Below are 12,839 nucleotides of genomic sequence, written 5' to 3'. Positions count from 1 at the left end.
GGGTTTAAGCCGGGATACTTGGCCAAGGGAGGTCGGAAGCCCGCGCATGCGTTGTGGCCGGCTGGGCGTGACCTAGACCCTGAATAACACCCCCTCGCCCACGCACACACCGTTACCATGGTTACCGATGAAACGCATCCCGAAAAATCCAGGAAATGGAACTAAAACAGCTAAATTATATTGCATACTTCATACGTGCACGAATTGACATGTAATTGTTTAACTTAGAAAATTAGATTTTTTATAGGTTAATTCATTTTAATGGTATCTAACTAATCATTACGATTAGAAAAGCACAAGGAAAAGGTAACGGGTGCCTACAATACTCGCTCCTCCCAGTGAACGTTACGTCTGGGCGTGCATTGGTCTCCGTACAGCATGGTGTGAGGTTAGACAGACTTCCGGGACATTATCGATGACAAACAATATCTACGTCATTTCTCTGATATATTGACGTGGTTCACACCCACGTTACATTCCAGATTGTTCCATCTCTAAGTACTTACCGATTGAATAAGCGATCTTCACGTAGTGACTTCATCTAAGGGAATTGAAGTGTTGCCGTACAAGTGCTTCTTCCATACACTTTTAGGAGTGGTAGTGCCCGCTTTAACATCTTAGCACTGCAGGGCCAGCACGCCCGGTGTAATACCACGACCACACAGAAGACAGGCGTGAAATGGAAGCAATTCCGTGTTTCGTCTGATGAGTGCGGTGCCGGAGGCCTAATTTAAGTCCCTTTCCCTTTCCATCCCTTTCTTAAGAGGATAGGATGGGAAGGAAAAGTGGATTTGACGGTGGAGGAGACGCATAGGAAGGGGAAATGTCCTGTTTATGTGCGTCTCCTCCTTCGTCAATTAAAGGTAGGCAACGCATCTGCTATTGCGAATGTTTATGGGCAGCGGTCGCTTTCTATTTCGGTGGATTTAGGTGGCCGGTTGCTCGTTTGCCACCTTGTATTATAAAAAAAAAACATTTAAATTCAGAATAAAATTATTACGTACTGCGTTGAACTATTGAATTTATTTAGCATTGTACACGAGTAGGTAAAACAATATAATATTTGTATATTTTCTAAATATATATAGCATAGTTACATCTCGTTTGTGCAAAGTCTTTAATCGGTTCATCTTTTTTCTGGCCTAATAAGCGCCAGATATTTGCTTGTCTTGTGCTTACTGAGTAGTCTTAACTTCAAGTGAAATACCTTGCTTGTCGTATCCGTCTATATTTCATTTAGCTTAATACTTTAGTATTATTACTCGTCTTACGATGACTGGTTAATAAAATCTTTACATCTATATAATGCGTTTTATCAGGTCGGAGTAAAACTTGATAATTTCAGGAGTTTATTCAATAGGGGGTTTAAAGAAAACAATACATTTAAGTTTTTATCAATTTAATAAAACTTCTTCAATATAAGAATATGTCCGATTCCATCTATATAGTACAAATCATTAAAAAAATGGATAAACACCTACATAAAACACAACCTTCCGTATCTTCTGTTGAATCCGATCTCAAGTTGGCTCTAGGAACGTTCGCGACGGCTCATCTTACTAAAGAAAATCACACACGAAAAAAAATACCTTTTATAAAGAAAAAGAGAGACAATAAATGTTTTAATACATGTTTTTCAGTAGTGGAAACTACGATAAGTTTCATAAACCATCAAGTAAATTATCTTGTCGATATGTATTTTAAGTCAATGGACACATCAAGAAATCTCGACAATGAAAAAATTTAAAGTGACAAAAAGTAATAGTTACTTCAATGAAATAATTCATTCAGTTTACACTGATATGTATTGTGATGACGAATATCGATATCCTACATCGAGTAGAAGCAAAAATATCGATATAGAAAAATCGATTAAAAGCACCGCGTAGACAATACTGAGCGTACCAATGAGATCGTATATTGCACTAAAAATACGCTTCAATAACGGCCTTTCATAATAATTTATCTAATAATCCTTGAATATTTACAAATAAATATATTTCAAAACTAAGCGTCACGGCATACAATCACGAAGATATCAAAAGGTTGTCTGTTGTAACGAAATAAATAATATATAAATGGTCTATATACAATGTATTGCAAATTATCGACAAGCTACAACATATAAAAACATGGCGAATATATGAGAATTTTGTATGGAAAATCCAACTTTTTTATAAAAAAAAATCTTCGCTAGGATGAGATTCCGTGCGACTGTTAGATGGATCAGACACGGGGGGACGATATAGCGAATAAGTTCGCATCTACATAGAGGACGAGAGCTTTGAGTCTCATTGGAGACGAGAGGATAGATTCCTAGAGGATTTGGAAGAGTTTCTTTAATTCGACCATCAGCTGCCAGTCGGTCTTGATGAGGTCGTCGCGGAAGTAGTCCTTACAGGCGTCGATACTTGCGCGCGATATCTGCAACAACACACATTTTATAACTTTAAACTTCTACATAACATGCAATTCCCTTTTTTTCTATGACTCAAATAGACCTAGGTTTCCTAAATTATTGTTTTATTTATTACTTTTCATATATTTTACATCAATTAATATTTGTTAGAACAGGTATAAGATACACCTACAGATAAATATATCTGAAGATTCTAAAAATAGCATGTTAGATGAATGTAGCAGGGGTTTCATTGAGAGCGACCCAGTTTGGGGAGCATCGATTCACCTCGGGGTGAATGGTATGACGTCATAGGGAAACTGGGGCAGGTTGTGCAAGTGGGTCGGGTCCCCTCCCCCGAGCCCCGCTGCAGCCTTAATGCCCAGCCCGCAGTTCGCACGCCGCAGGTCACGAGGAAGAGGAAATTGGTTTTATAAATTTAGCATCAAGGATGCGTTTAACGACATTAAAGTTATTTATAAGTGGAATAAGAAATGTTGTTATCTAGGAAATTTTTAATTGAGCTATAAACCAACTTGGTAAAGTTGTACGTACATAAATTTTAACAATCTTTAGTAGATAGTGCATCTAAAATCTGTCTAAAATAAAACTCTATTTCACATCTGTTTTATTGTAATTGTAATGACGTTAGCAATTCCGATTCCAGTTACATATAATTACTTTTTTACACGAAGTAAACAAACATTATGATTTATGTAATGTACCGATAACCGCGCGAATACATTACCTAATCATATGTAGTAAATACATTTGCACAATAAACGTTGTTCCATCAATGAAACTGCGGTGCGGAATATCAATGGAGATTCTAGAATGAGATATGACCCGGTCATCGCGCGCTTGTGTGAGTAACATCGCATTACAACTAGATGAGCGAAATTAAACTTTATGTCTATGTTATAAGACATAATATTGTATAGCGAAGCTTTTATAGCGTATAACCTGATATAGGTTCCCATCATTAGAAGGCGGTAGGCTTTCAATGGCAGACGTCGAAAGTGCCTTTTAGGGTGCGCCAACACGCTGTCGAAGGAAACGGCGACTAGTTCACGTTTGCGCACTGTAATTACTTATTAATGAACGTCAAACCAGTTATCTATTACTGCAAAAAATTGTATGATTGATGGTTGAATAAGACACAAACATACCGGTAATTTTTTCAAGTTCTATTTAATACTGAGCGGATTACGAGTGTATTTGTGAATAGTTTCTTGTATTTAAATCGACAAATTGGTATTTATTTTTAAAAACTATGAAAACAGTAATAGTCATTTTATTTAGAGACTCCCTACGTTTGGCCTTAAAAAAAAAAGTTAGTAAGAAATTCGTTCAGTCGTTTAGGGTGCAAACTCTAACAAACATCCATCTAACCTTTTGCAGTTATAATATTAGTTTCGGATTTAAAACACAGAACATTTTATAAATCGAACCCCGGACTAATTCCCAAAGGCTTTTAAATCACTAATCAGTTGATATTACGTTAAAATCAAAATGAACAGACATCCACGTATATTCCCATAACAAGCTAATCAATTACAATAGCCAAAGCTGTGTTATGCATTCCTGCTTTATTACAATATTACTCATTCATGTTTATACTGTTATGCAGGTGATTGTCATACTCAGATATAAATGTATTGCGTAAGGCAAATCTATATAAATAAAAATATATGCATCATCATAATATAGTCATCTAAACTAATATTTTAAGATTTGTACTTTTGTATATATTGAAATAACTCAAAAACCACTGGACCGATTTCAAAAATTATTGCACTATTAAAAAGTTATGTTATCACTTAGTAACATAGGCTAATTGTTACTTTTATTTTTTATTTTACGAGGGCGTAGACGCGATCAACAGCTATTGAGTTATAACGTTAAGAAAATCGTACAACACTAGAAATCGGCATGTACGTCCCATCCCTATCTGACAGCTGTCAATGTCATTGAGACGTATTAGAAAAGCGCGCCATTCGGGCGGGATCTGTAGCTCTTAGTGTTTAAGTTCCTCGCTAATTACAATTACATTAGTGGCCAATAATAATACCTTAAACATAGAACAGCGTATTTAATAATTAGTTGGTTTCCATGTAAAGTTGCACAGAGCTTATATGATTACAATCCTAAGATTATGTAATCATACAAATTTGACAAAAAAACAAATAAAATAACGGAAAACAAGAATTGAGTCACAAAGTCCCATTACATCACAATCTATTTCAGTGCGAATACTGAGAACATTTTCATACGAACGTCACTAAACTAGATTTAATCTAGAATGTTCGAAAACGAGAAAAATCAATAACTTTTAGAAGTACAAATTTAGACATTAACTTCAGCAATTTAGTTCTTTTGTTATTGCGGATGTCCATGGGTCTTATCGATCACCTCGATATTCCAGTCGCTGATTTTCCCCCTTCTCTTAAAAATACGACCTACTTGTATCCCCAAATTATACACCTAATATATCCTCTACACGTGTCCTAATGACAGTATAAACGTGACACAATGTAGGTTAATAAATTACAACGTAAGTGTCATACAATACTAGCTTTCGAATGCGACTTCGTTCTCTTGTATTTCAAAAAGAAATAAAAAAATGCCTATAAATCTTTCAGACAACCCTCTACATATATGCCAAATGTCAGGGAAATCTCGTGTATACTGCAAACTCTAACAAACATCCATCCATCCATCAAAACTTCAACATTTATACTATTAGTAAGATAAAGTAAGAACTAAGATAGTGAGATGAATAACCAAACCACAGTTGTAAATGCTTACAAAGCTCAATAAACAGCGATATATGAACAGATAATTACTGTCCGTCCGTTTGTATCTTATCGGTTTTGAAAATTATGCGTGTCGCGTACAGGTTCAGTTCCGTGGCGTTTGTCGCTTGATAATAACTCAAACGATTTCCCGGCGCCGTCATATGGAGCGAAAGTCGATAGAAAATGTTATACAATATTTTCTATCCTGATGTATTAATTTTATTTTTATATCGACGTTATGTTAACATGGATTGTGACGTCACAAATACAGTAAAAAGACCTTAGTTGTATTATAATGCCAATTACCATCAAATAATAATGTTCTTTTGATGATCAACTTAAAATACCATCTTAAAACTACACTAATATTATAAAGAGGAAACATTTGTATTTTTGTATATATTGAAATAACTCAAAATCTACTGGGCCGATTTAAAAAATACTTTCACCGTTAGAAAGGAAATTTATCTGTGAATAACATAGGCTAACTATTACTTTTATTTTTTTTTATTTCACGCGGGTGTAGACGCGAGCAACAGCTAGTAAGTTATAACGTTAAGAATAAAATCGTAGAACATTTTTAATTTCTATACTATTATTTTAAAATTTCACGCAGACGGAGTCGCGAGCAAAAGCGCTATTATATGCGCTTTCTTGTTGATATAGGATCGCCTTAATCATCTATTCTGAATCATTATATCTGTCCATTAAGAGATGTCATACAGGGCCGAAGCCGGGGAACAATGCATGACACATGGCCATTGTTAGCTATCAATTAACAAAAGAAGTCACGTATTCTTGTTATTTCATATTTAACAGCTGAGTTAGAGGGGAAAGGATATCTATTTCAATTCAGAGTGGATAATGGACTCTGGTCTATTAATGAACTAGACTAAAAATGAAAAACTTAACAGCAAAGAGTTAAATCTGTGTATTTCTTTGAATATAAGAATGTACCTTGTCTTATAGTAAAAATAAACTCTTAAATATCTCAAATTTAATACCGCGGTTATAAATTGATTTTATTTTAATATTAGGCTGATTACATGTTACCTTTGACAGATGATTTCCGAATCAGAAAATAAAAAGGAGTCTATCAAGAAAATGTTGCTACCTTTGAAGTTATGGATTTCTCGGCATAAAGTTAGAAAGACAATATCGTAGAATTTTAATGCATTTTAAGGGTTAAAAAAGGGATTAAGAGTCAGGCTATAAGTAAAGGAGTATTTTAATATAAAAATGCAGTCAAATTGTAATGTTTTTGACTTGTTTTGTGCTAAACTATTAAACACGTGGTAGAGGGGGAGGTGTGGGGGCAGCGTATGGAAAGCGATGACGTCACGGGGCACGGAAATAGCCCGGCCTTCGCGCGGTGACGGGAAACCGCTCCGAGCTCACACCCGCCCATTCTATACTATGTAATTGGTTAGACAAAGATTGATGGCTCGATGTAGTCAACTCGTAAAACTCTGTTTGTTTTTCTATCATTTTATTTTTCAAACACAATATAAATCTTTTGCGCACCAATCTTCGCGATGGCCGTTACGATCGGCGCGTCGGAGAAACATTTTACTCTGGAGCACTTTGAATAGATAGTTATAACGTGCAAACAATAAATTAAGTATAACGCAATACTTTTTGTATTTTCAAATTCTACTAGGCTACGTATTTCGATATGAAATAGATGATCACGTTATGAAAAGAGAATGCTGTTGTTGGTTTGTGTTGATTCGACTGTACAAGGAACGAATTCAAATGGAATTTGTATTTTAACAAAATGTTTCGTTGTTACGTTTTAGTACAACATATTTTCAAATTGGTCATATTACACGTTTTGTCATTATGTTTTTATGAAGCCTACCTTGTCACCTTACTTCTTACTAGTCTTACTAATATAAATGCCAAAGTTTACAAAGGTGGATGTTTGTTAGAATTTGTAACCTAAACGATTGAACGGATCTCGATAAAATTTGGCATAGATGTAGAGAATAGACTGGAAGAACACAAAGGCTACTTACCTTTGTTTTTTTTTTTAATACCACGCGGACGGAGTCTTGGCCAAAAGCTAGTATATATATAAATGCCAAAGTTTAGATGGATGTATAGATGTTTGTTAGAGTTTGCAACCTAAACTGCTGAACGGATCTTGAAATTTGGCATAGATGTAAAGGATAAGGGAGGCTACTTTCTTCTTCTTCTTCTTATTCTTTTTTAATTCTACGCGGACGGAATACGGTAATATGTGCATCTGAGTACGTCAGCAATATAGTTGCATGTTGCCTGCAAGTTGCAATGCTCGTGGTGACGGGGTACAGTTAGCAGCATGCGGATGCCACACCGCCCCCCTGCCCCCACCCCGCAGACATTTCCCTCGACCCACTGACCCCGGGGATAGTGTTACCAACGGTATTCATTTTACGCGGATAATCATGTTTCCTTTTTTTACTATGTAACCATAATGGATTTCACTATATCATTTGCGTCAACATTATCTACTTTTAAACTTATTTTAGTCCTGGTATAGTTTTATAAGCAGTTTGCCCAGACAGCAGTTACACCGAAAGTATCCAATCGCTACGGAACTCTGCTGTCCCGGTTTTGCGTTAAGAATTTATGTTTAATTTTGCTTATTATGATTTTTATTCTTTAATAATGTTTATCCGACTGTATTGTAATATTGCATGTGTAAAAGACAATAAAAAAACCATAATGGATTATATAAAGTTACGTCATCACAAATTCGGACTGTTTTTAGTTTGTACACGAAAAGGTAAGTTCGTAGGATAATTTTTGTTTCTATGTGTAGATAAAACGTTATTAAAATTAGATGTCAATTTTTAACAAATGGTAGACACAGAAACAAGCTACACAAAAGAGTGTTAACTCTATAGTAGTAAAATCTGAGATAGTCTCACGACAGAAGGTATTTGTGGTCACCCTAAGCCGGCGTGCTGAATGGAAGCAGGAGGGCCGTCATTGACGGCGCGCATTCACGCTGCCTACACCGCTCAATGGTTCATTATTACAACATTTCTCAATGAAAACTCTAACTAGACTTTGTTTAGACAAAATAAAAGTATAAACACAACACACAAATACTTCTGCTCTTCACGAAGAACGAAGAACATTGTCTTATAATTGTTAGGTTACTAGTGTTTTCTTTATTTATTTGCAAGTCAAATAGTTGGGAATTTCTCTCCGGTTATATGTAGGCGAATTTCTGCTGGAGCGATTATTGTTTTGATTATTTTAGTGTATAAGTTAATAAACGAATTAATGAGTGGTCATTTAGTCTTAGTCGGTATTTGGTCATGCGAAGTGACCGCTTCCCATAGACATACGGATTTGTATGTATGTAAAAGTGAGTATCCGGCTCGAAGGACCAACGAATAAATCTACACTGTTTATAAGAACTGAATAGATTTTTTTTTACAAAAAACATATTTTTAACAAGACAGTAAAACGTGAAAATATATATATATATATATGCCAAAAGGAATAATATGAGCGGCAGCAACCTCTGTGTACCATGGGGTTATCCGACTTAAAATCGTAATGTAGTAAGGGCATTTTTTTTATTATTTTCTATCTCTGTCCTCACCTTGCTGACAAGCATGTCCGTCTCATCGAAGTGTCGTCCGAACATCTTGGGCGACTCCCCGGGGATGGGCTCTATCTTGATGCAGACCTCCTGGCCCTTGCGCGCCGTCTCCACCTGCTTGTGGTTCACCTCGATGGACGTCACCAGCCCCAGCTCCACGAACTACATATAAATAATTTATTACATATTTCAAAACAAGTTATTAGGTAAAAAAAAGTTTAAGTGTCGGTCCTACTTAAATTCTTAAATTGTTTGTAACAATCTAAAGTGTAAAATATTTGATGGAAATATCGGATTTTGTTCTTTTTTCTGACAGTGACGTCATTTTTAAGCTATCTGAACCTCTATCATCCAATTTCCAATTTAAAATTATGAATGCAAAATATAAAGACCAAAATAATATGTACTTTGAAAATTTCCTTATAATCGTCAACTATACTAATATTATAAAGAGGAAAATATTGTATTTTTGTATATACTGAAAAAACTCAAAATCTAGTAGGGCGATTTCATAAATTCTTTCACCGTTAAAGAGCTACGTTATCAGTGAGAAACATAGACTGTTTTTTTTTTTATTTGACGGGGGCGAGATCGCGATAAACAGCTAGTTAAACATAAACAGTAACTTATAAGATGTATAATGTACTTTACCTCTTTACTTGGCACACAGATGGGCGTGCCCTCCTTCACAATGCCCGCCTCCACCATCACACCCATCACGATGGGGTCGCGGGAGTTGAACACGAACTGTGGCAACACCTGAACGGGAGAAAATTAAATAAACAACAAAACAGTTGAACCACAAAACAATATTTGAAAATCATTCAATGTGTTTTTTTATTGAATGACTCTTGTGAATCGTTTGATGTACACAATAAGGGAATCTGGTGGTGTTCCATTAAAAACTACAAAAAAGTGGCATTCTTGTTTGTAACCGACTTCCAAAAGGAGGTGGTTCTCAGTTAATCTGAAAATTTTTAAGTTCTGTAACCTCATATCTAAGCACCCGGTTGTACGATTTCCAAAAAAAATGTTTAGTCGACTTGTGGTGCATTTCATTTGTTTTTATTTCTCATATTAACTTTAATTTCTTATTTTTACTTATAATACATTTTACATGATTTTATACATAAAAAAAATAAATAAAATAAAACGTATTTATATAAAAAAATAGTCATTTGTTTTATTATTATTATCCGATAGTTTGCACAACATATTGGTGCCTAATTGGTTATTTGTAAAAATAGAGTTTACGAACAAGGAAATTGGAAAGTGGAATACCGCGTATTTGTATGTACTTCCTAATTATCCTATAATACTATTTTACACTTATCACCAGTATACCTTTATTTTGCAGGGGAACACTGCGATATGCTTGAACTCCTCCCTCTTCTTCTGCTTGAGCTCCTCCCTGTACGCCGTGAACTTGTCGAACAGGTGGTAGATGATGTCCGCCGCGAAGATCTTCACACCCAGCTGGTCCGCCAGCTCCTGCGCGTCGCGCTCGATCTGCACAATTCATACTAATATTATACATACAAAAGTTAAGATGAATGAATAGATAAAAAAATAAAAAATAAAAATCCTTTATTGAACTAAAACAGTTTAGTACAGTTAGTGGGACTCTGTCTCCTGAGCTAGTGATAATAGATGTTTGTTAGAGTTTGTAGCCTAAACGGCTGAAATGATTTTGATGAAATTTTGTACAGATGTAGTGGATATTGTGGAACACATAGGCTACTTACTTTTATTTTTTTTTAATTCCACGCGGACGGAGTCGCGGCCAAAAGCTAGTATTACTATATTCATAAAACCATGTTATTTATATACACTTATTATTGCAATAATATATCTAAATTTAGCAAATATTGCTTAGTGTACCAAATAAAACGTTTGTAATATTGAAATACTTTTTCTTATATGTTACTGTCTTTACTTTTAATTTTAAATTAAATGATTATACTGATATTATTAGTCCGATGGATGGATAATTGTTACTACCTACTTCCAAAACTGCTAATGAATCTCGAAGAAATTTGACATAAATGTAGAACAAAGTCGGGAAGAACCTACGTACATACTATTTTTTTTATATCGCGCTGACTAAATCTCGAACACAACCTTGTACTATAAACATCGATACGAAATTACATTTGTTATGTACTAATTTGAAATGGGTGATACATAGTAGAAGTAAGCGTACCTTAACATCGAAGGCGAGTATTGTCGCGTACTGCGAGTCGTGCTCCAACATGGCGGAGGCCTTCATCACATCACGCTTCACAACTGGACCTATCCTGATGGCGGAGTACTGCAAAAAACCTTTACATTAGACCAAGAGCAATATACAAAGATAACGCTTGTAGTATTAAAGAATCATCGTATTCCAAAATAACAACGACAAGATTGTACACACTGAAGGGTGCGGATACTGTTATAAGTTAGAGGTGACTAGGACATAGTCAACCACGCATATCTTTAATTTTTTTCACAATATGTGCAGTTTTCCTTTCCCGTATAAACGTCAGATAAAAGTACAATCGGGATAATTGGCGGTGGTCCACATTGAAAAATAATCGCTTGGATATTTTGCACATCAAATCGACAGGAAACTTTAATCAATATGATTTCAAACTATCTATATAAATTCGGTCGGTATTAAAGTTTTTTCATAGTTGAATGGGGCAAATTGTTACTTAAACAAAAAACACTACTTGATTCGATGCCCAAGGACATCTGCAACGTCAGAGGAACTGCAGATGCGTTGCCTTTAAGAGAATAGTACAGTTTTTTTCTTGAAAGCCCATAATTCGTAACTGTTGATTGTTTACTATATTTTTTTATTCCGTCACGTAAGCAGTAGGTACTGACGGGTATCTTGCTGGTCCTGAGGAACTCCAGCAGCGCCTCCAGCGAGCCCAGCGTGGAGGCCTGCACGTACACGCCGCGCTCCGTCAGCTTGATGGACGACAGCGCAGACTTCAGCTCGCGCGCCACCTCCTCCCTGCACATATCACCACATTACTACGCTCCTATAAATAACTAGTTGTTGCTTGTGACTTCGTCTGTGTGAAATCAAACGTAGCTTTTTAATGGTGAAAGAATTTTTTGAAATTGGCCCAATAGTTTTTGAGTTTTTTCAATACATATAAATATTCAATAACACAAATCTTTCCTCTTTACAATATTAGTATAGATGTTGCTCGTAACTTCTCCTGCGTTAAAATAAAAAATATAGCCTATGTTACTCACAGATAAATTACCTTTCTAACGGTAAAAGAATTTTTTAAATCGGCCCAGTAGTATTGGAGTTTTTCAATACATACATCCACAAATACAAATTATTTCTCTTCATATTGGTAAAGACAACTACATATATATATGCGTTTTTTAAACATTATTAGACTTTGTATTAAAAGGTCAATAAAACTTACTTCAAGACATCCACTTCATCGGGTTTCTGCGCGACGAGCAGGTTGAGTCCGGCGATGGCTTTCTCCAGCTCCTTGGCGGCGATCTTCACCCCCTGCGCCCCCACCACCTCCTTGTGCTCCATGTACGCGTTCTGCACAAATAATCACAACTAAGATAAAATTATTATACCAAGTAGGCCAGTAACTGTTAGTCAGCACTGGAATACAACTGGCGTAATGTAAACAATAACTAGAGCCAGTGTAATACTGGCCAAAAACAAAGGCTTTTCAGAAAACTGTACTTTGCCATATAAGCTAGCAAGCTTGATTGCTAAAATTATTTAAAATTAAAATAATAGAACTTTTCCTAACTAGGAATTACTGTTAGAATTAGGTAAAAAATATTGCATCAATTCTTACGCAAAAGTAGTGTTGATTTCTTTTACTAAAACACTATGGACCGCTTATCGACCACAATAGAGAAATAACATTGAAAGAAGTTAGCGAACATTCTAGAAGGACTGGTTACCTTGACTCTAAGCTCCTTCATAGGCTGCGGCATGAGCAGGGAGCGTATCTGCGTGACGATGGGCCCGTCCGTGCCCGCCAGGATCATCGTGTCGCCCTCG

At 35.7% G+C, this 12,839-nt stretch overlaps 1 protein-coding gene across 2 annotated transcripts in view; it reads right to left on the bottom strand.

The window, feature by feature from the left end:
* Positions 1-1,382: 1,382 nt before the first annotated feature.
* LOC106103383 (eukaryotic translation initiation factor 5B) overlaps positions 1,383-12,839 on the bottom strand; it is a gene marked incomplete in the record, with an annotated part of 16,893 nt that continues 5,436 nt past the window's right edge. For both annotated transcript variants that reach the window (XM_013283128.1, XM_013283129.1), the window contains 8 exon segments: positions 1,383-2,424; positions 8,798-8,959; positions 9,449-9,556; positions 10,142-10,306; positions 11,001-11,108; positions 11,669-11,801; positions 12,232-12,362; positions 12,740-12,839. In XM_013283128.1, the coding sequence (XP_013138582.1) occupies positions 2,317-2,424; positions 8,798-8,959; positions 9,449-9,556; positions 10,142-10,306; positions 11,001-11,108; positions 11,669-11,801; positions 12,232-12,362; positions 12,740-12,839 (1,015 nt within the window).

The sequence above is a fragment of the Papilio polytes genome, unplaced genomic scaffold (genome assembly GCF_000836215.1).
Source record: "Papilio polytes unplaced genomic scaffold, Ppol_1.0 DF823823.1, whole genome shotgun sequence".
Classification (NCBI taxonomy): Eukaryota; Metazoa; Arthropoda; class Insecta; order Lepidoptera; family Papilionidae; genus Papilio; species Papilio polytes.
This window is presented reverse-complemented; position numbering and strand designations above follow the sequence as displayed.